Source organism: Dryas octopetala, chromosome 6 (assembly GCF_963921425.1).
Source record: "Dryas octopetala chromosome 6, drDryOcto1.1, whole genome shotgun sequence".
Classification (NCBI taxonomy): domain Eukaryota; kingdom Viridiplantae; phylum Streptophyta; class Magnoliopsida; order Rosales; family Rosaceae; genus Dryas; species Dryas octopetala.
In genome coordinates, this window is record NC_141371.1 from 3,112,971 (window position 1) to 3,139,041 (window position 26,071).

Genomic DNA, 26,071 nt, shown 5'->3' on the forward strand with positions numbered 1-26,071 from the left:
TTTAACTTTTTTTTTATTAGATAATGACAATTTAAACTTGGAACATATAAATTTACAACTCATTTTCTTATCCAGCTACCTATGTAGATAAGTACTATAAACTCTTGATATTTTAAAGTGTTTTCATTATCTTGGGCACTTTGTTTTGATTTTTTACAAGAAAGAGATTTGGCTGCTTGCCAAAAACCATCCTTTCATGTTTTCTTTTTTTGATAGCAACCATCCTTTTATGAAAAGGTCAACAAGACAAGACAATATAATAATAGCTGAAGGCTTATCCAAACTCTAGAAACCAGGTAATCTTCAAAGAACACAAAAAACAGGCCCACTGTCTTAAAAACCACTAACCCAATAAAGCCCAAACCCACAAACCGCCAACAGAAACATAAAGTCATAAACCCAACAACCTAATTTCCAGTTTCACCCCCATCATATAAATACCCACTTCACCTCCCTTGTCCTTACAACACTCTCCTAAACCACTTCAAAAATTCTCCAACTGTTTTTCAAATTTCAACCGTCCGATCACTCACAAATGGCTGACGTGGCAGCAAGCGAACGGAAGATCCTCGTGGCCGTCGATGAAGGTGAGGAGAGCCTGCACGCTCTCTCTTGGTGCCTCAATAACGTAGTTTCCCAAAATTCCAAAGATACCCTTATCCTACTCTACGCCAAGCCCCCGCGAGCTGTATACACGCCCCTAGATGGCACAGGTAGGAGAGAGGACTCATAAGGTATTTCACAATTGTTATCAAGGTTGTTTTGGGAAGAGAAAGATTCAGTGGTGTTTTGTGTAATTTTGTTTGTGATTCAGGCTACTTGTTTTCCTCTGATATTTTGGTGGCAATGGAGAGGTACGGCACTGAGGTGGCGGACTGCGTGATTGAGAAGGCCAAGAAGATTTGCAGGGACCTTCAGAAGGATGTGAGTGTCATAATTATGATTCTTTAAGGGTAAAATTGTCATTTCACATTTTGAATTTTGGTTTTGATTTGACGGTTATGCCCCCGGGCCAGGTTAAGGTGGAGACAAGAGTAGAGTATGGTGATCCGAGGGATGTGATTTGCCAGATGGCAGAGCAGCTTGGTGCTGACGTGTTGGTCATGGGAAGCCATGGCTATGGTGTCATCAAGAGGTGGGCCCCATTGAATTTTAAGGAATTAACGTATGATTCGAATTGGGTTAACATATATATAATTGTATGATCATCTATAATAAATATTGTTTGTTTTAATTTGCAGGGCTTTCCTTGGAAGTGTTAGCAACCACTGTGCACAGAATGTGAAGTGTCCAGTCTTGATTGTGAAGAAGCCAAAATCAAATGCTGGGAGCAAATGATTTATTTTTGTTTTGCTCTTCTTTTTCTGTTCGATATGTCGTCCTGTAAAGTTTTATATTTTAATGAAGCCAGCAGTGAAAATTTTATGCTAAATGAATTTGGACACTTTCCCATTAATTATCATTGATACCAAAAATTTGTTTTTATGCAAATCATTAGGAAAAAAAAGGGGAGACATATTAAGCATCATAGTGGGTTGATTCGTGGTGATCAAATAAAGTGAGACATAGTTTGGATCCAATATTTCATTACAAAAATTGTAGACAAATAGCAGACATAAAAAATGAGACCTTTTTGTGGCCAAACAATAAAACTTGTTTTTAAATACAAAGATTGTTGATTTCTGTTTTGGTTGTGCGTTTTGTACAATACAAAGCGAGTTATGGTGAAGCTGAGACTAGTAATGCTCTCTTCTTCTGTCAGTTTCCCATAAAGGAGGCTCAAATGTTGCACATGGAGTGCAGGACAAATCGCATTCCAAGCAATAATCATTAGTTACAAAACAAGAACAAAATCTTTGGTTCATCTCAGAAATCATGTTTCAATTTTGCAGCATTGGAAATCCAATCTTCATTGTCTAAATGAATGCTTAGAAAACCAATAACAAGAATTGGCTTCTCTAAAATGGGCAAAGTACAAAAGTTACAAAACCCTATTTATGTGTATGATATATCCTATATGTAACAGAGGAGTTTCCTTTTGTTGGTTCATGGCATATATATAAATATGAACAAAGAAACCCATCTCGATCTTTTCTTCTCCGTTTGTTTTTGTTTGGAATATTAAGATAGGAGAAGATGGTCCAAATAATTTTAACCAAAACAATAACGAGACAAGCAATCTATTGTTTAAAACAATGTAATATGAATATTGTAATGTAAGGAACTTACCACAATTGAATTGATTGAACCAAGAAAGAGGGAAAAGGCCAACAGTAGTCCAACTGATACCGTTTAGGAAGGAGTTTAATGAGCCACAGGTTGAAAGGGGATGGACAGATGTCAGTCTGTCAGAGGTTAAGATTAGAAGCCCATTTTTTTGGAGACCTAGAGCTATTCTTTTGCTTTTGGATCATGAAATCTTCATCCACAAATAACAGAACGTCAGAAATGTTCATCTTAAAAACTTTCTATACGCGCGATGTATGGTAATGGGACAGAATTAATCTCAGTCGTCCATGCATGCGTGACTGATTTTCGAATATTAATTGATCGGTGTATAAATCCATAATCAACTGTTTTGGAATTTATGCATGAGTGGATGACTTTCTATCACTTGTCATATGGGAGTATAGGACTATATTTTGAGATTTAAATTTTAAATGAAACAAGGTGTGTTTATTAATATATATATATATATATATATTTTTACTCCATGCTGATAATGAGATTACATACCCAATCCCGAGATCTTCAGCCAAGGTTTTATGGCAAATGAAAATATCGTATTTGGTCAAATTGAGTAAGTGATGGAATGTTTTTGACATTACTTACTAAACACCAAGGAAAAAAATGTATATGACCATATTTTTCTTTTTCTTTTTTTTAGATGAAGCTGTTTGTTCTCTACTCTGTTGGATTTAGTCCACAAGGTCAATTTGGATTCTGTTAAGTTGAGGATAGAACCATTTCCATCTAAAGCTCCCATTTTTTCTACAACTTCCAACTTATAAAACATTAAGCCATCTCTCTCACAGCAATTTCAACTTGACTCTAGCACTGAAAGCGCACTACTCAGCAGTCATTAACTTTTTTCAATCTTTTGCAAGATCATTGAAAAGGGTAATTGAATTTCTACATCCACAATGCCAAGTCTTTCAAGTGATCACCTTTTCTTCTCTTTCTTCCTATGATAATTTTTCTCATCATCATCATCTAATATTTCCTTTTCCATGAAAATGCAGATATCAAAGCCAAGGTTTCCACCATGAAAATGATGAAATCCCACCCAATGAAGTTTTGTTCAAGAGTTATTTGGCGACCCATTTGTTTTCTCATCATTCTGGTACTTAATTTCATCAACAAATTTTTAATTCATTTCTTCCACATTATTAACTCTTATCTATATCTCAACTTCATTATCCTATAAAAACAACCTTATTTGCTGCAGGGCCTTTTAGGCTTCATGATCTCGGTTTTGTTTAGAATGACCAAAAAAATTGAACAACGTATAATGTTTGAATCATATGAAGCACTCAACAAATCATTTTCTGGCATCCAATCCACTGCCAAGTTGCTAAGTCCATTGAATCCATCAGCAATAAATCTAGCAAGATCTCTGAGTTCATCACTCAATGGAACTGAACTAAATTTCAGTACCATCCAAACAACGGTTAGTAATAATTAGATAGTGTAGTTGTGCTTAATTAGTACTGTTTGATTGATAAAACAGTCAATTAATGTTAATATACTGATGATATTCCAGAAAACCATTCTATTAATGTTAACATATACTGATGATATTCGTGCTTTTTTTCCAGGTTGCACCAACATTATTTCTAGCACTTTCAACAATTCCACATATCTCAACGGTTTCTTATATTGGATTAGATGGTCTTTTATTCTCATTTTCCAACCATGAGGACCAGACTTTTGCAGTCTTCTCCAATACTTCATTTTCTTCAAATTGGTATACTCAACCAGTAAATAGGGACACTGGGAAGTTATATGGCACTGCAGTTTCTTCAGATTCTTTGGTCACAGTAAATGCAAGTTGGTTCCAAGAAGCCTTAAATAGCACAAGTGGGTATTCTTGGCTAAGAAAAGGAAGGGACAGAACTCAAGATAACCTACTTTTGAGTACTGTGGCTATGGATGGAAGAGGTGTGATTTCCCTTGGAATTCCAGCAAAAGTGGTTGTTGATCATTTCGCGGCTATAGACTTCCACGGTGGTTATTTTCACTTGGCTACATCAGATGGGGGAGTTATTGTGCAAACAAAGATTCCAAAAACCCAATTAGAGATAACCAACAACACAGTTTCAGTGCAAATGGTGAGGCCAAGTGGTGATATTGCAGGTTATGTTGGTACATTCTCATGTAATACTAATGATGGTGATGGTGATGATGATGGTGATGATGACAAGTCTGAGACATTTATGTACTCATGGAAAATCAAGGGAATCAAGTACACGGCTTATTGCTCCACCCTTGAGATCGTTGGAGTCCACTCGGTATGCCTTTATATAATGCAGAATTTGTTTCAGTTTGATCTAAACTGTCTAACAATATCATTTTCTTTTCAGGTATATGTATTGACTTATCCCACCAATGGACTAGTACACCTTGGCCACAATTACAGATTGCTTTTTGGGATTCTGTTGTTTCTAATTGTTGTCTCGCTTTGCCTCTTTGTCTTCTTGATAATAAGAGCTGCAAGAAGAGAGATGATCTTATGTGCACGCATCATAAAACAAGAAAGTGCAACTCGCCAAGCAGAGCGCAAGAGTATGAACAAAACTAAAGCCTTCAGCAGAGCAAACCATGACGTGCGTGCTTCTTTGGCAGCCATCACTGGTTTAATAGAGTTGTGTCATCAAGAAGCCAATCCTGACTCTGAGTTAGCAGCAAACTTGGCACAAATGGACACTTGTACAAAGGACCTCCTAGGTAAGTAGTGAGGAAATGCATTTATGTTAGTTGGGAAATGTTATCTTTGTAGATATCTGACATGTTATGTTGCCTTATATTCGTCTCATTTATGTTGCATTTATGATATCTGACATGTCATGTTATGTTACCTCGTGCATATATGCAGGCATATTGAACTCAGTTCTGGATATAAGTAAAATTGAAGCTGGGAAACTGCAGCTTGAAGTAGAAGAATTCAATTTGGCTCAGCTCCTTGAGGATGTAGTTGATATGTTCTATCCTGTTGCTATAAAGAAAGGTGTTGATATCGTGCTCGATCCTTGTGATGACTCAATTCCCAAAACATGTCAAGTTAGAGGTGATCGGGGAAAACTTAAACAGATCTTATGCAACTTACTTAGCAATGCTGTGAAGTTCACATCTGAAGGTCATATCACAGTTCGTGCCATGGTTCCGAAAACAAGTTATGAAAATGAAATAATTGCTTCTAATCATAGCCGTGTGCTGAAGTGTTTATCATGGTGGCTTTACAAGAGTAAGGAAGGTTTCAATGATTTGGATGCCCTTCACACAGCTCAAAAAGATCCCAATAGCACAAAGTTTGTCATTGAGGTGGATGATACAGGTGAGGGAATTCCTAAAGACAAGCGAGAATTTGTTTTCGAAAACTTTGTTCAGGTTACAGATACTGGAAAAGAAGGCTCTGGTTTGGGACTTGGTGTAGTTGAATCTTTGGTACGTAATTCAGAATGAGGTTAACATACTAATACATTATTCTTTTCTTGACTTATTTAGGTCTTTTTCTCTTCATTATCTATACATTTTCAGCCTTTAAAGCAACAGTAAATGCATATTTTGCTTCAGTGGTGTGTAAGTTTGAATTTGACTCAATGTCATAGAGCTAAGAAAACTTAATCTTAATCACTACAGTTTCATTTATGGTGTAGGTGCGTCTAATGGGTGGAGAGATAAGAATTCTTGATAAAGAGCTTGGTGAGAGAGGCACTTGCTTCAGCTTTGATGTTTCTCTTCTCACATGTAAACCTGAGTCTGGTGACATGGAAGAGGAATCCCATAAAATGCACAATGATCGCTCTGCAAATGGATTTCAACCTTTCGGCATACCCATTTTAGCGCCTTCCTCTAAAACAGAGGGATCTCATGTGGTACTCCTTATAGAAGGTGATGAACGAAGAAAGATTTTGGTGAAGTACATCAGTAGCTTGAACATAAAAGTGTCATATGTAAAGCATGTGAAAAATCTACTTCCACAACTTGAGAAGATAAAGCGCAGGTTAGACCCTTCCTATTTCAGTTATTCAGAAAAAACCCAGTTGGCTTTTCTTGACCACCAGAACACATCTGCATCCCACAACTCTGATTCAAGACCAAGTGATGTGTCTCAAAGCTTCAAGGATGGAGATGACCATATCTTGCCTACCTATAAAAAGACCAACTCATCCAGAAACTCACCTGCAGGCATTGTACTAATTGTGATCGACACAAATGCTGGTGTTTTCTCTGAGCTATATGCCACTGTGGCTAGCTTCAGGAAAGACATTCAGAATTCGCAGAGCAAGGTTGTCTGGCTAGACAATTCAATCACACGTAACACGCATTCAATGCAGCTAGAACAGCATAGGTTAGCTCCTCCAAATGATTATGTCATATACAAACCATTTCATGGATCGCGCTTATATAAAGTGCTAGGACTAATACCAGAACTTAAGGGATCCAACTTACCAAAGTTAGAAATGAGAAAAGTGGCTCAAGACCAAGTGCAGCAAATAGATTCCAAGCCTGCAGGAATGTCTTCACCTCAGGATGACTCACTGCAAGAGGTGGTGATACATAAAAGTGATGATCAGAAAACAAGTGATCATAAGATCTTAGATGGCAAGAAAATTTTGGTTGTTGATGATGCTGTAGTATTACGCAAGTTGACTACTAACTATCTTAAGAAACTTGGAGCAGTTGTTGAAGTTTGTCAGGATGGGAAAGAGGCCTTTGATCAAGTATGTAGAGCTCTAAGTGATCATAGCAAGGAGGGTCATTCTAAATCCATCCCTTATGACTATATTTTCATGGATTGCGAGGTAATGTGACCAAAACCATGTCTAGTTAGTAACACTCTCCTTAAATGAAAAATATTGATTTTGTTTTGTTTTGTTATTTCATTTTATTTTTGGACAGATGCCAATAATGAATGGATTTGAAGCAACAAGACTGATAAGGAAGGAGGAAAAACAGTATGGGATTCATCTTCCAATAATCGCATGTACAGCCCATGCAATGGTAGAGGAAGTTAGCAAGACGGTTCAAGCAGGGATGGATTTCCATTTAACTAAACCATTGCAGATGGACAGGTTGATGGAAGTCATCCAATTGATTGATAACAACAAATGAATAACACATTCTAAGTGGTTTTGTCTTTTTTTTTTTCTTTCTTGGATTGTAGATACAAGATATTGTATTAAGTTGGTTTTTTTACTTTAGATGAGAATAAATTTCAAGCAATTTTGTGCGCAAATTTATAATCCTTGGATTGGAGCAGCTCTTTTTTTTTTTTATCTTTGATTTGGAAATCTTCGAACAATTTATAAGTTGAAGTTTGATGATAAAGATGCAAGCCATGTCCTCGTGACTCAAGTCTTTCGCTGACTAAGCTTTCTATTGGTTATCCTAGAGTCATATTCATACCCTTTCATTATTCCTTTTATGCTCTTCTAATGATAAGGATTTTGCATCAGATTCCACAATTTCTGAAGGAGGTAGACAAATGAGTCTGTATTCAAATTCACAAAAACCCATTTGTCGAATCAGAGAAAGCAGCATAAAAATAAAGAAGTTTGTTAGGTGTCCAAATCATAAAATCACATTCCATCATGCACTATCACAATTCTCGCACCTGAATTTATCAAACAATCTAATTTGCAGTGCAATCAGTTTTTTTTCAGGTGTCACGTCAATAAATAGGTTGGTTAGCTGTCATACTACACTACAGAGGTTGGTTAAGTTGATCAATCGAAGAAAATTGCAGTAGGAAAAATATACTGGAAAATTTGGCATCATCAGCAGCTCAAAAGTTTGAAACTATTTTCTTGAATGTGATTATGAAAAACACATCTCATCATCATTGTTCTAATGGGCTGAAAAACATATCTCATCATTGTTCTAATGGCTCCTCAAACAGACAAATGAGATTAAAACATCATCAGCCAAGCAGTTTGGCATGCAACATTTAGCAGTATCTTCCTCTAACAGCTCCTACAGCTAAAAAATAAAAACCAAAAAAAGGAAAAAAAAAAAAAATTGGTGCTTAACGCCCAAGCTTATCTCTAGAACTTTGTAGTGCTCTCTCCCTACAGTTCATCCTGAAAATACAAAGCACAAGAGACAAGACACCATGATCAATAAACAGACCGAGTAATATGGTTAGTCAATTAACAACAAATGGAAAAGGAAAAGGAAAACTAACATGTTTTTCAGCCTCTTCAGTTGTGTCTGGTTTAGATTCAGAATCAGATTCATCTCCCACTTCATCGGTGTCAGCATCTTCTTCTTCATCCTCAATCTGCAAAACATGTTGACACTCTTAGGACCACAGACAAAGATGAAAGATCTATAATTTCAGGCAGCAGTTTTTACGCTTACATCAGAATCAACTGGATCAGCTTTTGATTCCTCCTCCTGCTGCTTCTTCTCTGCCTCTTCAAATGCTGCCTTCTCAGCCTGAAATTGCATGGAACTCAATCAGACATCTAAAAGAACAATTTTTAAAGAGCTAAAGCAAAGGCATATTAGATAACATACATCTTTCAGTTTGCCCCATGTTTCTTCAGCCAGCTGTTTTGCATACTCCGGCTCATCAGTGATCAAAATATTGTCAAACAGGGTTCCAGATTTCACCTGGCACATTACACATCTTTCTCATCAGAATTTGAGTATCGTGGGAGCGAAAATAGCTAGCAAACTTGAAGGTAACAAACAAAATTACCTGCCACAATTCAATTCCGACGTACTTCAAATTGGGGTAAACATACAGTTCGGGGTCATCCTTGAAGTCTGGGTTGTCAATCAATGGTGTCTTCCACTTGCCCTTGTAGTTGGGGTTCTTAATTTTCTGCATAGTAGAGGATCAGATTAGGAAGTGTTTAAAAGTTGCACTGCAAACTATTATTCAATCAGAATTCCACAAACCTTTGGCTTCCATTCACCCTTGTATTCGGGGTTGGCAATGGTTGGGGCTGTCCACTCACCATCTTCCTCGTCATCCCAATCTTCAGGCTGAAAAACCAAGACACATCAGTATGCAACAAGAATACTCTTCAATATGTGTGATATTTTTATAAACAGAAGTTAAATCACCACCTTCTTGGCTTCAGAGTCTGGTATCTCCTTGGGAATGTCATCATACCCCTACAAGTAGACAACAAGAGTCAGTAAGGTTGTACCTTCAGTAAGTAGAAAACAGAAAAAGTAAAAGAAGAGTTGTATATATCATGGGTGACTACCTCTGGCTTCTTATCTTCAGGGTCAGGAATGTATTCTTTGTCATCCCAATCTTCAGGCTGTCAAAATTACATAGTCAATACTTATTCAAAACTTCCAGTCATGATTACTTTATTGAGATCCAAGAATTATTTAAGTAATTACTTTCTTGGCCTCGGGATCCTTGATTTTCTTTGGAGGCAGAAGATCCCAATCACTGTAGAGACTACCAGTTTGTTTCTCTGCATTGTCAATAAGGATGCTGTAGGTAGCATCTGGGCGGAGGATAAACGTATACACATGAGTGAGTTGGTCAGTCTCACAAGGAACATCCTTCTTGATCAAGTTATTTGTATTGTTGTAGTTAAGAATGGCATGCACTTTCTTGGTGGTGTATCCACAGATATCTGGTCCAAACATGATACTGCAGACAACAAAATTATATACCCAAATCAGCAAATTAAGGCAAAAAAAAAAATGAAATACAGAAACAAAATAGTCAGACCAAAAGGGGATAACACTAGCCTGTATGGGGTATCACCACCAAATTTCTTCTGATCTACATCACTACTGAGTAACTTGATGTAGCCACCACCACAGTCAAGCTTCTGTTCATGCTTCACAGAAAATTGAAACACTAGTGTCTTATCCTTGTTGCTGAATTCAGGGTACTCAGCTGATATGGCATAGAACCTGTAGTCCTCACTTGTTTGGATACCTTCATCAAGATATATCAGTCATTGAAAATGGCCACCAGTACAAGCAAGGAACACAGTAAAAAATCTGTAAACATAAACACATAGAGACAGCATTGGTTATAAGAGAATACCTTTGTCATTAGGGTCTCCATTCCATTTACCAGAGGTGAAGTTCCACTCTCCAGCAAGGTTCTCATCTTTCTTCCAATCGGATTTAACCCAATGCTTCTCCCAACCATCTTTTAGTATTTTCCAAATAGTACAAGAAACAAAAGAAAAGGGAATCAGAATAACAAAACAGGACAAAAGATGACTGGAAACAGTAAGATGTAAGGAACCAGAGAAGCACACAACATGCCATGCACAATAGAAATAATCTTCTTCAATTCTTTTTTAAAAGACCCTTTTTATACTAGCTGACTCTTCAGATATGGAAAAAAGTCAGACATAAAGCTTTGAACCTGGTTCATGATAAAAGCAATTATCAATGAGACAAAGGCACAGAGTCAACATTATTCAGTAGGTAATTGACAAGTCCAACAGCGGAAACAAAGCCTCAAAACAATCCATAGCCAGAGCAACTTTTCTTATTCACTTATACAGTCTTACCAACTCAGAATGCGCAACATAGATTCACTTATTATTAGAATATCAATTTTAAGGCCATTTGTATGATTTAGCTTTAATCCCGTTCCAATTCATATCGGGTGCATGTTCTGTTCTCTGTATTTCACGAATGTATGATGTAACCCCCAGCCAAAGCATCTGAAATGGGACATTTCCCCTACAATGTATGGCCGGGATTGCATAAACCCAGAAGTGGTTTAAGCAAAAAACCCTAAAGCTTACTTTCGTATCTACAAGCACTTCACTAATCATCTTGTCCAAATACATATACACATACATAGAACACGCGCACACACACACATACATACACATATACACAAACACTTTTCTTAGGAAAACAACCAAAACCACAAATCAAGCTCAAAATTAAACAACAATTCAAATTTCTTACAGATCTATTCCAAAAAGCAAATTCACACTCACACTAGCGCCTTTAAACAAACATTAACCCAAAAAACGATCAGATCGAATCGCAAAATCATAAACAACACCGATCCTCCAGAAATGACATTCGATCAACGCAATTATCGCACGATAAACCTTAAAAACCCTAATCCAGTGAAAATGCAACCAAACACTGAACGCTTATACAAACACTTAGAGAAACAGAGTGTTAAACAGAGCGAGATATATATATATATATATATATGTGTGTATACCTTCAAAGCGTTCTTCAAAGTATACTTTGGCGGAGGCGATGGCGAGGAGAGAGAGGAGGACCAGGGACAGCAAGTTCGAGTTTCGAACCCTAAACGCCATCGTTTCACCACTGAGGGAGTTGCAGCTACAGAGTGTGAGTATGAGAGCTCGCTCTCTGGGAGGCTGTTATATAAAGGTCTACTTGCTCCGTTTTAATTGTTGTGGTTAAAAAAATGGGTTTTAGCCTGCGTTAGACTCCTTGTAGATGACATGGACGAATCGGTACCCGCCACGTCATCTTGGCTTGTCATTGGTGTGACGTGGCGTCCTGGGATTGGGCCCTCCGTGAGTTTAGGCTCTGGCAATTGGATGCGACACGTTGGTTGGAGTCACGTTGACGGAACTACCCCTGAATGGTTTGGTGGTACAACTATGAAATTATGCAACTATGGAAAGGCATTATCCTTTTGATAGATTTTGAATTTATTGTATTGATTTCTAGAAACTTCCTTAATAGTTAATACTTAATAGGATATTAGGTTGGGATTAGGTCAAGCTAATATAGGACTAATTCAGCCCCTTGTGAAGAACCAAGGGCAAAGGGGCTAGGGTTTTCATATTAAATTAATTATCTTAATTGGACCGTTTTCAGTTACTTAGAGGACTGCCATGGAGCATCTAATCATAGTAGTTCGTGCAACACATGAATGTGAAAGTCTTACGTATAAAGTCTTGGCCACTGAAACCGAAAAAAAAATGAGGTCTTGATCTGGATCACACAAATGCAGTATATAGTAGGTCTGCATTAAAGATAATAAGTATATATTTTTTGATATTCATCTGGATATAGATGTAATTAGAAATTCTCTGATTCGAATGTAAATGCCGAATGCATTGTGTGTATAAGTCGATATCCATTCATTTTTTTTAAAAAAAATTTGAACATGATTTGTGTTGGAGAACATAATATTAGACTATTTGATAAGAGATAATTATTATACAAAAAGATACAAAACAAAATAAAAAGATGTGCCAATCCAATTGTCACGCATTGAATGAAAAGTAAATTAGCTTTCTATAACTTGATATGGATATTCCTAAAATATTCGCACTGTGATTTGTGAGTTGCTTAGGAGTTAGGACAAAAACATTGGAAATGCACTTAATTCCATACTATAAGACAAATGTTGGCAGGCTTAAATCTACGAATTCTTTATAGTGGGCCGGCACTAATTGTTGTTCTGCCGTGCATTTTTGGATGCTTGGATTGGAAGCTACTCAAACCACATTATTAAATTTATAAATTATAGGCAAAGGGGTAAGAGAGCACCGAGTGGATTATAATTCACTACTATAGCCGGCCATGGCCTGACCTTGAAGCCTTGAAGGTGAGCACCGAAGCACATATGGTTCATGTTGGTCTTGAACCCATTTGAACCCTCAAAAGTTTATGGCACAGTAACAGACATTCAAGAAGTGACAAAATTCAGTAGGGATATATATATATGCAATACATATACATTATTTTGTTCTAGTAAAATTGGGAATTAGAAAATCCATATAGCTCTTACTTCACATCATGAAACTAGTAATTAGAGTGAAGCTCCATTTGAGATTTACTGCTAAACCAGTATACCAAAGTTAACATGGTTTGTGTTACAGAGCTCCATTTCAAAGCCATTTGAAGATTAGGCCTCCATGAGCTGCAAAGAATGGAGCAAACACCAAGGACTCAACTGCCATGAGCTTGATAAGAATATTGAGTGAAGGACCAGAAGTGTCCTTGAGGGGGTCTCCAATTGTGTCACCTATCACAGCAGCTTTGTGGGGATCCGAACCCTTCGGACCCAGTGATTTAGCATGCTCAGAAGCACCAGCCTGCAAAAACAAGAAATCAGAATGAAAAAATTGGAGTTCAGTCAAGAATGAAGTAAAACATAGACTATTAGAGCAGTATGATCAAATCAAAAGTTGCAAGAACAAAAGCTTTACCTCTATGTATTTCTTTGCATTATCCCATGCCCCACCAGTGTTGGAAGCTGAAATGGCAATCTATGAAGGAAAAAACGGGACACACTGATCATGGATCGGCCTTCTTAAGAATTTGAAGTACTAGAGATTTTACATAGTTAAAGAACACTGATCATGGAAAACTCAATGCAGAATCAGGAAGACTAAGAATTGAAAATCTACGGCTAAAGGTTACCTGCACGCCAGAAACAAGTGAACCAGCAAGAATCCCAGCAAGAGTTTCAACTCCAAAGAAGGTCCCGGCGATGAGTGGTGTAAGCATGACCAAAGCACCTGGTGGGATCATCTCCCTGAGGGAGGCATCGGTAGAAATCTTAACACATGTTGCGTAATCTGGCTTTGCTGTTCCTTCCATGAGCCCTGGAATGGTATTGAATTGTCTACGAACCTCTTCAACCATTTTGAGTGCTGCACTTCCCACACTCTTCATTGTCATGGCTGAAAACCAGTATGGAAGCATAGCCCCAACAAGCAAGCCAATGAAGACTTTTGGTGTCAACACATCAACGGTCTCTATTCCTGCTCTGCTAACATAGGCACCAAACAGAGCAAGAGAAACTAGAGCAGCTGATCCAATAGCAAAACCCTGACACATAAAGGTAAACATGTCAAATTGAAGGAAGCGATACATAATCAATACTTGGTTCTCCTGACTGTTCGTTTGGTTATGTGTAACTGAGTGTTGAGAAAGTTATTACTAGCAGTATGAGATTATAAATGTTGCAGTAAACCATCAATTTTATTTGGCATAGACAAGTTAATGGAAATACCATAGACACGAAGAAGAAATTTCACCTTTCCAATAGCAGCAGTGGTGTTTCCAGCGGCATCTAAAGCATCTGTTCTTTCACGTATCTCATGGCTCATCCCAGCCATTTCTGCAATGCCACCAGCATTGTCACTTATGGGGCCATAAGCATCAATTGCAAGACCAGTGGCAATAGTGCTGAGCATTCCCAAAGCAGCCACAGCAATTCCGTACATAGCAGCCAAGCTAAAGCTGACATATATGGAAAATGCAATGGCGAATACAGGAATGATGACTGATTTGTAACCCAGAGCCAACCCAAAAATCACATTTGTTGCAGCACCAGTCCTACAAGAATCTGCCACATCCTGCACTGGACTGCAAATCGAACATGGTAATAAGCATCAGAATTTTGATTTTAAGTACAATATTTATTCTGGCAATGACATCTGAATAAGTTCACTTGACTAGGCAGTAGAACTAGGAGTTGACATCAATATATCAAGATCGAAATTAATGTACACAATAATTATGAAGACTAGGAGAGAGTAAATGCATAATAATATTAACCATAAAGAATATGGCTCACCTGTAAGCATTGCTAGTGTAATACTCTGTGGTATACCCAATAACAAGACCAGCCCACAAGCCAATCGCTACACAAAAGAAAAGGTACCTGCAGCCCACATGTAATTCAAATAACAATATTAAATATCATGGGAAAACAAACTAAATATGCCTGGGGAAAGAAGGAGAAGTTAGGGTTGGAAAGTGGCATACCAGTTCTTGACAGTCTTATTGGTCCCAAAACTGAAGAGAGTGAATTCTGATGGCAAAGCTACAAAAGTGACCACGGCAATCCCAGCAGTCATTAGGATTGTTGAGATAAGAAGTTGTCGCTTCAAGGTTGGTTCAATCTCACTCACTTTCTTAATTTCAAAGAGATCAGTTGCAAAAAGGGTTGTTATTAAGCAAACCACAATCCCCATTGAGCTTATAATCAAAGGATAGGACATGGCTGCATAATTATGAGTGATACCAAAGGATGATATAGATGCAACAAACAATGCTGCACAAGATGCCTCAGCATAAGATCCAAATAGGTCAGATCCCATCCCTGCAATGTCTCCTACATTGTCACCCACATTGTCTGCAATAACCTGAACAAGAAACACAGAATTAGTGAAACTAATCAAATTTCAGCACCCAAAACTAAAAGAAATGAGCAATCAAACAGGGTTCAAAGGGAGATGTAGGAAATTACAGCTGGATTTCTCGGATCATCTTCAGGTATATTTCGTTCAACTTTCCCAACAAGATCAGCACCCACATCAGCTGCTTTTGTGTATATACCTCCCCCAACCCTTCCAAAGAGTGCCATTGAAGAACCTCCAAGGCCATAACCAGTAATTGACTCATATAGTCCCTCCCAGTCATCCCCATAATACAGCTTAAATAAATTAATAGTGACATACAGCACCAGAAGGCCATTGGCAGAAAGAAGGAATCCCATCACAGCACCAGAACGAAAAGCAGTAATAAAAGCCTTCCCAACACCCTTCCTTGCTTCTAGAGTTGTTCTAGCATTGGCATATGTTGCAATCTTCATCCCAAGAAAACCAGAGATGACTGAGGTAATAGCACCAAGCAAGAAGGCAATAGTAGTAAAGAAGGCATTGGCTAATGCTGGTTTACACATATTCCCTGTGTTATAAGTGCAAGGTTCACTTTTGGTGCTAAATCCCTTAACTGAACCAAGGAAGAGGAAAATGATGACACCAAATACACCCACGAAGACACTGAGGTATCTATATTGGGTATATAGAAAAGATGTCGCCCCTAGGAACATTATATAGATCAAAGTTAGATTACATTATCAGAGTCAAATAAAGTTTAACCCAATCTTATATAATACACACTTGTATCATGGTTTAGTACTGCATTTTCAATGCATTAATGTATAACTGCACATTGGAATTGTCTGCATCAACATAAGGAGGGTCCAAACTCCAGGGTACACAATAATGAAACATGAAACTTATAATAGCCAATTAACATATGGTATACAAGAACAAATTCCCTCTTAACACGCTCCCTTTCTGTTTTCCAATTCCAGTTCTATTAATCCATGATTCTCTCTATATGTGTTTTTGTGTCTACTCAAGCAGCACCCACTCTCTCTCTCTCTCTCTCTCTCTCTCTCTCTCTCTCTCTCTCTCTCTCTCTCACACACACACACACACACACACACACAAGCATAGTGAGCCAAAAAAAAAAAAATTGAGACTTGAAAGTATGGCCAAAAAGAACATAAACCAAAAGACAAATTAGGGAACTTTCCTCTTAAACAATTTGTCTACTGTTTTTAAAAGTTTCTGGGGTCATCTCAAAGATCATAAATCAATAGAGTGAATAGAATATTTAGAAGTGTAGAAATTCATATCCACGTATACATCCAAAACCGTAAAGAGTACACACAATATTTCGGAGTATAAGAAAAAAAAACTATATACAAATATAAAAGGAGAAAAAAAAAAAAAAAAAAGCAAAATGAAGATTAGAAGGACAAAATTTCTCTGTCACAAAAGGGTTGCAAGAACTCAGCTTTTATTCTTTTCAGGGTGTGATACACACCACGAAATTATCCTTCACTGACATGATTACTCATAGAAAAGTTTCATAAATTTGACATGTTTAGTCTATAGGATGCATGCTGCTTACTGGTACACAATGGGGAAAAAAAGAAGTAAAACAATTGTATGTGTGCGTGTGAGAGAGAGAGAGAGAGAGAGAGAGAGAGAGCTCTCACCAATAGAAATGGCATGTTGAATTTCAGCACACTTGATGGTAACCTCAAAAGTGTCAATACCCTCTTCATCTTCTCCAATCAACTTGTCCTTATAGCCATTTTCCTCACCAGAGCCATAAGAGACCCTCACCTTTGAGACCAAAAACCACTGAAGCAGAGCAAATCCAAGCCCAACAAAGGCAGCCACAGGTATAAGAACCTGAGTTAGGCCTTCACTCAGCAAAACCATTTCCAAAAACTTGAAACACAAAAGGTTTCTTAAACTTCTGAGCAAATATAGAAAACAAAAAAAACTGGGTTTTTAAGTGCACCCTCTTAAACTAGAATTGCAATATATATCGTCAAAGATAAGATTCCAAATGATATCTTAGTGGCCTTGCATTGCACGGCTATTTCAATCTATAATGCTAGCTGGTTTGAAAGACAGGTGGGACTTGTGGAAGATTTTAACTAGCCTTGGACTGAGTATAACTGGTTGTTTTGAGTAATAGGTAGAGGTTTTGTCAGAGCAGTCTTGATCCTTGTGGGCTATAGTACTATACTATTGATGGATAAAAGCTGGTCTAATCAGCATCACCCCCGATTGATAAAGACAAAACTCAATAATGACTCAGTAAATGACAATTTTATTTTATTTTTTGTTTAAAGTAGGCCTAAAAGTCTCATTATCCCATCATTTCTAGTATTTCTGGTTATTTTAAATCTCAACATACAGCCATTTTAGGATTCAAGTAAATGTGGCTAAGAGGAGAGAGAATAATCAAAATTCATGACGGTTTGTGGTTGAACTTGATGGTGTATTAAACAAATTCAAAATGAAGGGTTATTTACTTATTTACCAATTTTCTTATGGAAGCTTTTATAATCTTTACGCAATTGTTTCTAATGTATCATGTAGTGCTAACTTGAATTCCAGATGAATTCAAATTGCAGTAAAGAAACATTTGTCCAAACAAGGAAAAAAAAAATTAACAAGTCAACATCATTGAAATGTTCCTTTTCGTAGCCTTGAAGGTTGATACATTTTTTTTTTTGGTCAACATGAAATTTCATACATTTAAAGATTATTGTCAAACTTGTGCATTGTCATTCTCATTACTGCACAGTAAAAAATTCTTAATATTAGGAAAATGGGAGCTTATTCAATTATGGTAGAAGAAGTCTAAGATGAAATCTCATTTTTATTAGGAGACCTTTATATATATGTTGATGGGAGAGAGTTATATTCCTGGTAAAAGAAAAAAATCATAATATTATATGCTTAGGGGAAAACTATCTTGATATTCTATGAATCTATTCTATCAAAAACCACCACGTTTACCGCACTTGATTCTAATCCAACTAACCCACTAGCCTTAAAGTCTTTGCGTTTCCAAATTATTAAAACAAAAATTCAATATAATATATTAATATGTCACCAAGACAAGATGAGTCTGCCACGCATTCTTTCCCTTCTACACGCTTAGAATTGCACTTGCAGCTCATCTGCTGAACCTACTAATTTAGACTATTCTACCTTCGTGAACACTCTATGTTTCTTTATTAGTAGAATAATGAGAATACTGTGCAAACTAAAAGTCATATAAATGGTGAAATTTTTCAGGTAGAAGATCAAAGGATAAGAAAACAGATTGTAAACTTCATGGAAAGTGTTATTGTCAAAGTTGAAATTGTTGTTTCCGAAGCATTACATGCAGATGCATATAATGTGAAAACATTAATTTTAACTTTAGTTTAATTGAAAATACAATGAACGTCAGGGCTTAAACAATGATATAAATGACACTGTCATATCACCGACGATATGTCCACTTGAGACAAAATATGAGACGAGCTTTATACACATATCCAAGTGAACAGAAGTTTTATCACCATTAAAAGAAGCTAGCAATTGCAAATTGAGAAGAAAACATGGCATAACAGATTTTCCTTGCAATTTGTTACTTACAAGAGTTCATGACATTTGGATCCCAAACATACTTTCGGTCTGATCAAATAAAACTGCTGCAAGGATTTTAACCCAAATCATTTCATAGACTTTAATTTTTTAAATAAGAAATAATATCAAATGTGGTTGATAATCATGCCTGCTCTGTGATTTCCTTCAATGCTCATTGTTCTTCCCAAATCATTGTTTCAGTGACTTTTTCTTTTTGACAGCTGAACATAAGAAGAAGCTGATGGTGAGGAGAAGGCTGTTGGGGGAACCGGAGACCTCTGCCTGCTTGCTTTCAGTATCAAACCTTTTTGAAGTGGGAGACGATTTGAAAAGGACAAAATCCAGAAAATACAGCTCCCTTCAGATCGAATTAACTGCAGTCAGTGATGAACACTAGAACTCCATGCTATGATTCTTCTTTTTATGCATGAAACCCAACCATCATTTGGGAGATCAATCTTCTCAAACACGGACATTAAACACTGAGAACCATTAAAAGTAACTATGGCTGCAAAGCCTGGCTGGCCCAAGAGGGTACAGGTGCTCGAAACGTTACTGGAAGACCAGTAACAGGGTGCTCAAAAGACAAGCTCTCTGCATGAAGTTCATGGCCCTCATAAGTTTTACCTTTCCATTCACAGACACCCTCATACTTGACATCCCCTCTTATGGAAATTCCAAGATACTGACAATGCAAGCGGATTTGATGTGTTCGTCCACTCTGAGGACGTGCTCTTACCAAAATCTCATCCTTGTTTGTGTCCGTATCTATTACAGCTTTCTCTTCAACTACTACAATATTTTTTTCATCTTTCTTAAACTCAGATGGCTCTTTGAAGCTCCCTTGTCCATTTATTGACAATATTTCAAACGATGTTTCCATGTCTTTGACTACTGATCCACCTGGAAGTGTCCGGCCTATGTCTGAAGCAGCATACACTCGCCAGGCCCCAAACTTTGACCGACCATGACCTGATTTTAGGGTAATTCTTTCCCATTTTGGAGCTGAACCAATGCAGCGTGCAATGTATGTTTTGGAAACTTTGTGATCTGTAAATGCCTTCACGAACTTGGAAGCTACCTTATGTGACTTGGTTATTACCATTAGTCCACTAGTGTCACGATCAAGTCGGTTTGCAAGATGGAGCTCTGGTGGGTTGGCTTGGGTCCCTGCAACTGATAATTTGAACTCAGATCAATGTTCAAGAAAGACTCTAACAAACACTGAACTCCTTTAAAGCTTATTTTCTGTCCATTACAGGGTTTACGCGGTCAGCACTCCCATATCTAATGAAATATACAGCTTGTCCTGAATTTGATTATGGCTATTAGACCTTTCAGAATTAACAGAACTTGACTAAAGCCTTGATCCCAACTAATTGGATGGGTTACACGAATTTTCAGCAAAAAAAAAGGAGAAAAAGCATCAATTACATGGATCTTCTTTTTCACTATACAACCCTATCTAAGGGACTTGAACCATCTCAGGTCCAAAAGATTGTTCATTGTTTTTAACTTACTCAAAGATTGAAGACATTTTGAGACTGTTCGTGCGACACACCCGTGGCTCACTCTCTCCCTTTCAGTATGCAGTGAAGACTGAAGCGACAAAAATCCATTAATCATTATTAGTGTATCTCACAAGAGTCATTCAGACACCCGGCCACCTTTCCTCAAACAACACAGATGAACCTAATAATTAAGAGTTTTCCATTTAAGTGACTTTTCTAGGAAAAATAATCATTAATTGTTTAGCAAGTACATCACTGATAAACTCTTGTAGATTGACCAATGAAAAGGAAGCTCATATTGCTGAGAAGCACATTTAAAAGTTCAAACCAACATAAAGAGAAAATGTGTGCATCAGTGAAACACAACCAAATTCATAGCACATTTGAATTTAAGGTTTCATTTATTTAGTAAATTACTAACAGCATAAGATAAAGATGATGCCTTTGAGGCTTTGAGCCTAATAATCTAAAAAATAATTCAAACCAACTGATAAAAACCCAACTATGTCCATTGAGCTGATAGAATTAGAGCATTCAACCCAAAACTAATTGGCAATGGGTGGAGAGACCCATTGCTAAGCTCTAGTTTTCCGATGTGGGACATTGCTCCACATTACTCTCAACACGCCTCCGCACGTGTGGCGATATTTTGAGCCTTACACGTGAACAAAATGTATTGGATGACGTGGGAGCACGTGTGGCCGTTGGGTCTTACACGCGGATAACCAAGCTCTGATACCATAATAGAATTAGAACATCTAACCCAAAACCAATTGGCAATGAGTGGAGAGGCCCAAGATTTATAAGCACATATGCTAAGCTCTAGTTTTTCGATGTATGACATTGCTCCACATTATTTTCAACACGAACTACATGCAAATATGGTATTTTGGAGACCTCTATTTACTTTGAACTTCATGTTAGTATGTTTCAAAAAAAAAAAAAACACTTAATGTTAGTAAAACATATATTAGCATATTGATCCAATTACTACAAGGTACAAACTACTATAATTATATAATTTAGAATTTAGCAGCAGAACCCGAACCGCGTCATCTTCCCAATGTACCGAGTTAACTCGGACGCGTACGAGTTTTGAACTTTCAGCGAGTTACAACATGCTGACCCAATAATCCAAAACAGTCTCAAAAAAGAGCTAACCTGCCTCGGTCGAGTCACAGAGAAGCTGAGGGACAGACTCCAACACGCTCTCACAGTAAACCCCCTGAGGCTTGTTGACAACAATGAGCCACTGGTCCTCATAAACGATGTCGTTTCTCGAGAGGGAAAAGAGGCTGGATTTGGAAGCGGCAGACATGGCTCTCGCTAGCTCGATGTGCTTTGAGATGGGTGGAAAAGGTGGGGAGAGGGGCACAGGGTAATTTTGTGGGGTTTGGAGGGCATTTTGGGAAGTGGGTTTTGTGGCTTCAGGTTGGTCTGGCATGGTGGTCGAGCTGTGGCTGAGAAAAACGAAGGCTTTGGGGAATCTGGTGAGGGATTTTGGGGTGAAGAAGACAGTTGTTGGTTGAAGAGGACGAGGGAAGGGCATTTTTACCAACAGACGGTACCGTTTTGATGAATACGTGACCGTTTTGCTTAAATACGAGACCGTTTTGTCCACTAACGGTACCGTTTTGAAACAAGGGACTTCGACAGGAATCGTCGTCTTCTTCAAAACTGAACTAAAACCCTAATGAAGAAAATCTGAGTTTCTGCTAAACCCCAAACTCCAACATCAGAAAAATAAATTCACAAATATTCTTTTTCTTCTATACTTTTTTTCCCAATTAGAAATCAAAAAATTAGAAAAGAAAAATGTCATCTTTCATGTTTAGAAAAAGAGCAAGTAGTAGATCCTGGGTGGTTGTCTCCCAAAACCCGAAAGCCAAAGTCCACTTTGTCCCCTTTCTACTATTCTCTACTCTATCTGAACCCCAACCCAGAAATCTAGATAAATCCTCCAAACCTCAAAATTTCTCAAATCTAATTGAAAACAATAGGATTTTGGATTATGGGTCTTCTTCATTTTCATTTAAAACCTCAAAAACCCTATCTGGGTCTCTCCAAAACCGCACCTTTTCAAGATATAGCTTCGTTTCGGGCTCCAAGCCTCGGGCTTTAAGCTCTGGGTATGTTGCTTTCGGGAAATATATTTCTGGGTCTCATTGTAGTCCCTTGTCTTCAGTCTCAGTTGGTTCACAAAGCTTTTCTTCAAGTTTGGGGATTCCAATGGTGAAAAGTTTATATGGGTCGCATGGTGGTCTCGTGCCTTGTAGCTCGGTTTGCTTGTTTGGTACTCAGGCTGCTACGGAGCCGTCGACCTGTGATGGGCTTACAGTTGATCGAATCATTGCTAGTGAGTGGGCAATTCTGGATGAGGATGAGAGTGATTGGAAGAGTCACGCTGCTGCAATTTCCCAATCCATTCATTTGATTAAGAAACGCCTGAAGGTACTACTTAAAATGATATCATTCTATTTAGTTCGTATGCTCATTAATCAATCAGGTCATACATTATAGAATATGACTGACTGTTATCATTCTTCTGCAATTTATGAGTTTCATTTGGTGCATAATTTTGTTGCTTATAATGGGGATTCAATCATTTGGCTCGTTTGGTAACTTTGTTTTGTATTGTTGTGAATTTTAGCTGAGCCTTTTTTCTTTAGGAAGTTTAAGCTGAGTTTGAAGTATAATTGTTGTTACAATGTCTGCATATAAATGCTGAATCAATTTTTTGGGTTTGTGTATGACCTATTTCAGCTTAATTTTTAAGCACAATTTTATGTTTATGATGCCAGTGGAAGAAGTTGGTGATTAGGTTAGATATGTTATCAGTGGAGCTGAATAGGCCAGACCTTTGGGATGATCCTGTACATGCAGGGAGGATAAGCCGTGAGCATGGTTCACTTATGGGTAAAATGAAAGAAGTGAAGGCATTTGAGCGGGAATTGCTTGAGCATGTAGACATGATAAAGCTTGCTCGTGAAGAGAATGATGCAGAATTGGAATCGGTGGGCCCTCAATACTTCTCATAGGCATCTTATCACTCTGTTTCATGGTTTGTGCCATCTTGAACAAATAGCGGCATTTTGATGATTCATTCACTGATCACTGTAGATATAATTTATGATGTACTCTGCTTTGTGAACTGGTTTTAGTTTTAAACTAGTACGGAATTTGTCATTTACAAATAGCGGAGAAGTCCATGCTTGTAGTTGTAGGTCATCCTTGTGTTTGTGAATAGGATACTGACATGCATATAAACAAAAGCTATAAAATCGTTAATGGACAATCTAGAATTGGTAAGATTGCTTAGAGATCGATGCAACAGCTGCCTTCTCTATTTAATCTTTGATTAATTTATCAGTGTACCTTAATGCAAAGAAGCAACAATTAAATTTGTTAGATATTGAATCGCCATAAGTTAATTTTAAGTAATAAGGTATTTATTATTTTCAAAGAAATTTTCTTAAGAACAGCGTGCATTGTGCTTTTTAGTTATATGGATTCTCCTTTGCAGGAATCCTTGAACGCTTTACTTAGGATGAGAAGAACTTCAAAGGAGAAAGAGATTGAAGCTTTGTTAGCTGGGGAGCACGATCCTTGCTCATGTTACATAGAGGTCTGTTTGATATATTCGTTAGGTTCTTCTGCATCAAAATTTCCTATATTCTTCGAAACATGTAGTGGCCCATAGTTTGTTGGTTTGTTCTGCTAATCATATGTGTTATAATGGTGAACCATAGTTTGTATGCCAACCAAACCCTTTGATCTTCTCTTATGTAATCTAGGTTCAAGCAGGAGCTGGGGGTACAGAGAGCATGGACTGGGCAGCAATGGTCATGCAGATGTATAAAATGTGGGCTCAACGACGTGGATATAAAATAACTGTGGTGGATGAAATGCCTGGCGAGATTGCGGGAATCAAGGTTTACCTTCTTACCATCATCTACTGATCCTTCTTATTGGTCAAATTTATCCTTGAAACATCTGTAGTAGTTATTTAACCAATAAAGTAAAAAATCAGCATGTCACAAGCATGTGATCAGCCACCCTCCCACCATTTTATATTGAACACCAGTAAAGCCTTTAAACTAAAGATTGGTATGCACTCTGCAATTTATGTTTTCGATGGCATTATCAATTAGAAGTTTAGAAGGCGATAGTGCTAGTTTTCAGACTTCAGACCAATCTGTTCTTGCAGCGGGCAACAATCAAAGTTGATGGCGAATATGCTTTTGGATATGCCAAAGCAGAAGTAGGAGTGCACAGGTTGGTACGTATCTCGCCTTTTGACAGTAACAAGCGCAGGCATACTTCGTTTGCCGCTGTTGCTGTGACTCCAATCCTGGGAGATGTATCTGACCACGTTCAAATCAATGAATCTGATCTGCGCATTGAGCGATTTCGTTCTGGGGGATCTGGAGGCCAGCATGCTAATACCACTGATAGTGCTGTGAGGATTGTTCACATTCCTACAGGAATTACTGCCACTTGTCAAAATGAAAGGTATGAAAGGAACCCACATATCTGTGTGCAACTCTACTCTCTCATGTTATTCTCTTTATATTTGGAACTAGGAATAGTCATTTTTCACCCTAATTATGGAGTTTCATTTTTCTTTTATCTACAGATCACAACACCAGAATAAGGCTTCTGCAATGGCTGTTCTTCAGTCGCGAATAGACCAGCTTGAGATGGCACGCCAGACTCAGATGAATGCACAGTATTCACAATCTCTTACCGACATAACATGGGGCAGCCAGATACGCAGCTACGTGCTCCATGTATGGTCTAGCGCTCGCAGTACACAGTTCTTATCCCTGTCTTCAATACCATTGATAACCTAAGTCACACTAACTTCATGTTGCTACTTCTAATGCAGCCATATCGTATGGTGAAAGATCTTCGAACAAACTATGAAGTCTCAGATCCTGATTCTGTCCTTGAGGGAGATCTAGATGGCTTCATCTTGAGTTATTTATCAGCTTCCTTGGATAAAGATGAAGAGGATGCTAAAATGTAGCTTCTGAGCACGATCTGTTGTATCTTAGGCAATGATCAACCTGTGTGCAGCATGCCCAGACGTCAAACTTGTGATAGATTTCAGTCATTTGATGCAAATCAATCAGCCCTGATGATGATCCATGCAAGGAAACATGAATTTAGGGAAAGATTCTTTCATGGGGCATGCCTTTTGGGGCATCCTCTCAGAATGAGGTGAGACTCACAATACATAGGACCTACTTCATTGTGAGAGGATGCTGCATAGGACATGTGTCATTCAAGAATTAGTGCATGGGAAAGGATAGGATGTCAAGTACATTATAATATTCTTTGATATCTGACAGTTTTGGTAACAATATGATGTTGTAATAAAATAAGAAATATGTGTCAGTATTAAATGTTAATATATTGGATATCCACATTAACCATGTTTCACTAACAATGTGCTGCAAGACATGCTGCTTTTTTTATCCAAAAAAAAAAAAACTTAATATCATAAGGAAAGAAAAAACGAGAGAGAAACAAATGATTTATGGGTTCTCTACGTGTTGTCCTGTTTCAATATGTGTAAAGGAATATGTGGTATAAAGTAAATTTATACCAAAATACATCTAAACATCTTAGGTTCCTTCCCGGCAA

General features: G+C 37.7%; 6 protein-coding genes across 7 annotated transcripts; 3 read left to right on the forward strand and 3 right to left on the reverse strand.

Moving 5' to 3' along the window:
• The first annotated feature begins 469 nt into the window (after positions 1 to 469).
• On the forward strand, positions 470 to 1,452 carry LOC147281125 (uncharacterized). Its single transcript, XM_086248423.1, has 4 exons — positions 470 to 713; positions 815 to 924; positions 1,017 to 1,135; positions 1,242 to 1,452. Exons 1-4 carry the CDS (start codon positions 536 to 538, stop codon positions 1,336 to 1,338), a joined length of 504 nt encoding a protein of 167 aa, XP_086104549.1. The 5' UTR covers positions 470 to 535; the 3' UTR covers positions 1,339 to 1,452.
• Positions 1,453 to 3,274: 1,822 nt separating this feature from the next.
• On the forward strand, positions 3,275 to 7,335 carry LOC147281126 (histidine kinase CKI1-like). Its single transcript, XM_086246492.1, has 7 exons — positions 3,275 to 3,343; positions 3,449 to 3,670; positions 3,819 to 4,511; positions 4,584 to 4,947; positions 5,096 to 5,664; positions 5,877 to 7,025; positions 7,123 to 7,335. Exons 1-7 carry the CDS (start codon positions 3,275 to 3,277, stop codon positions 7,333 to 7,335), a joined length of 3,279 nt encoding a protein of 1,092 aa, XP_086102618.1.
• A 664-nt stretch (positions 7,336 to 7,999) lies between these two features.
• On the reverse strand, positions 8,000 to 11,561 carry CRT1A (calreticulin 1a). The gene is made up of 12 exons (XM_086248622.1): positions 11,405 to 11,561; positions 10,250 to 10,357; positions 9,946 to 10,138; positions 9,586 to 9,844; positions 9,444 to 9,500; positions 9,301 to 9,348; positions 9,130 to 9,216; positions 8,927 to 9,052; positions 8,743 to 8,838; positions 8,584 to 8,661; positions 8,408 to 8,503; positions 8,000 to 8,303 (listed from the first exon to the last, which is right to left on the reverse strand). Exons 1-12 carry the CDS (start codon positions 11,502 to 11,504, stop codon positions 8,292 to 8,294), a joined length of 1,260 nt encoding a protein of 419 aa, XP_086104748.1. The 5' UTR covers positions 11,505 to 11,561; the 3' UTR covers positions 8,000 to 8,291.
• A 1,300-nt stretch (positions 11,562 to 12,861) lies between these two features.
• LOC147281128 (pyrophosphate-energized vacuolar membrane proton pump 1-like) lies at positions 12,862 to 17,319 on the reverse strand. Its single transcript, XM_086248621.1, has 8 exons — positions 16,973 to 17,319; positions 15,428 to 16,002; positions 14,944 to 15,323; positions 14,753 to 14,839; positions 14,211 to 14,541; positions 13,591 to 14,001; positions 13,377 to 13,436; positions 12,862 to 13,262 (listed from the first exon to the last, which is right to left on the reverse strand). Exons 1-8 carry the CDS (start codon positions 17,199 to 17,201, stop codon positions 13,056 to 13,058), a joined length of 2,280 nt encoding a protein of 759 aa, XP_086104747.1. The 5' UTR covers positions 17,202 to 17,319; the 3' UTR covers positions 12,862 to 13,055.
• A 1,490-nt stretch (positions 17,320 to 18,809) lies between these two features.
• Positions 18,810 to 21,983, reverse strand: LOC147281129 (Pseudouridine synthase family protein). 2 transcript variants are annotated; one of them, XM_086246831.1, is made up of 2 exons: positions 21,584 to 21,983; positions 18,810 to 20,081 (listed from the first exon to the last, which is right to left on the reverse strand). In XM_086246831.1, the coding sequence occupies exons 1-2, from the start codon at positions 21,969 to 21,971 to the stop codon at positions 19,414 to 19,416; spliced, it is 1,056 nt and encodes a 351-aa protein (XP_086102957.1). In that variant the 5' UTR covers positions 21,972 to 21,983; the 3' UTR covers positions 18,810 to 19,413. The 2 variants fall into 2 exon arrangements, with proteins under 2 accessions (XP_086102957.1, XP_086102956.1); XM_086246830.1 differs by having other exon boundaries at positions 18,810 to 20,087.
• Positions 21,984 to 22,219: 236 nt separating this feature from the next.
• LOC147281130 (Peptide chain release factor 2) lies at positions 22,220 to 25,853 on the forward strand. The gene is made up of 7 exons (XM_086246829.1): positions 22,220 to 22,873; positions 23,224 to 23,436; positions 23,946 to 24,047; positions 24,217 to 24,354; positions 24,630 to 24,934; positions 25,059 to 25,212; positions 25,311 to 25,853. Exons 1-7 carry the CDS (start codon positions 22,238 to 22,240, stop codon positions 25,449 to 25,451), a joined length of 1,689 nt encoding a protein of 562 aa, XP_086102955.1. The 5' UTR covers positions 22,220 to 22,237; the 3' UTR covers positions 25,452 to 25,853.
• The last annotated feature ends 218 nt before the right edge of the window (positions 25,854 to 26,071 follow it).

Excerpts from the sequence above, each read along its gene's own strand:
- LOC147281128 (XM_086248621.1), bottom strand. The coding sequence starts at position 17,201 with ATGGTTTTGCTGAGTGAAGGCCTAACTCAGGTTCTTATACCTGTGGCT. Across the intron at positions 14,840-14,943 it reads AATAAGACTGTCAAGAACTG|GTACCTTTTCTTTTGTGTAG; the intron begins GTATGCCACTTT and ends TGTGGGCTGCAG. Across the intron at positions 14,002-14,210 it reads CCACTGCTGCTATTGGAAAG|GGTTTTGCTATTGGATCAGC; the intron begins GTGAAATTTCTT and ends TTTATGTGTCAG.
- CRT1A (XM_086248622.1), bottom strand. The coding sequence starts at position 11,504 with ATGGCGTTTAGGGTTCGAAACTCGAACTTGCTGTCCCTGGTCCTCCTC. Across the intron at positions 9,501-9,585 it reads AGGATCCCGAGGCCAAGAAA|CCTGAAGATTGGGATGACAA; the intron begins GTAATTACTTAA and ends TAATTTTGACAG. Across the intron at positions 8,662-8,742 it reads CATGGGGCAAACTGAAAGAT|GCTGAGAAGGCAGCATTTGA; the intron begins GTATGTTATCTA and ends ATGCAATTTCAG.
- LOC147281125 (XM_086248423.1), top strand. The coding sequence starts at position 536 with ATGGCTGACGTGGCAGCAAGCGAACGGAAGATCCTCGTGGCCGTCGAT. Across the intron at positions 714-814 it reads CACGCCCCTAGATGGCACAG|GCTACTTGTTTTCCTCTGAT; the intron begins GTAGGAGAGAGG and ends TTTGTGATTCAG. Across the intron at positions 925-1,016 it reads GCAGGGACCTTCAGAAGGAT|GTTAAGGTGGAGACAAGAGT; the intron begins GTGAGTGTCATA and ends CCCCCGGGCCAG.
- LOC147281126 (XM_086246492.1), top strand. The coding sequence starts at position 3,275 with ATGAAATCCCACCCAATGAAGTTTTGTTCAAGAGTTATTTGGCGACCC. Across the intron at positions 4,512-4,583 it reads AGATCGTTGGAGTCCACTCG|GTATATGTATTGACTTATCC; the intron begins GTATGCCTTTAT and ends TTTTCTTTTCAG. Across the intron at positions 7,026-7,122 it reads ATATTTTCATGGATTGCGAG|ATGCCAATAATGAATGGATT; the intron begins GTAATGTGACCA and ends ATTTTTGGACAG.
- LOC147281130 (XM_086246829.1), top strand. The coding sequence starts at position 22,238 with ATGTCATCTTTCATGTTTAGAAAAAGAGCAAGTAGTAGATCCTGGGTG. Across the intron at positions 24,355-24,629 it reads GCGAGATTGCGGGAATCAAG|CGGGCAACAATCAAAGTTGA; the intron begins GTTTACCTTCTT and ends CTGTTCTTGCAG. Across the intron at positions 25,213-25,310 it reads TACGCAGCTACGTGCTCCAT|CCATATCGTATGGTGAAAGA; the intron begins GTATGGTCTAGC and ends CTTCTAATGCAG.
- LOC147281129 (XM_086246830.1), bottom strand. The coding sequence starts at position 21,971 with ATGCCCTTCCCTCGTCCTCTTCAACCAACAACTGTCTTCTTCACCCCA. Across the intron at positions 20,088-21,583 it reads CTGTGACTCGACCGAGGCAG|TTGCAGGGACCCAAGCCAAC; the intron begins GTTAGCTCTTTT and ends TCAAATTATCAG.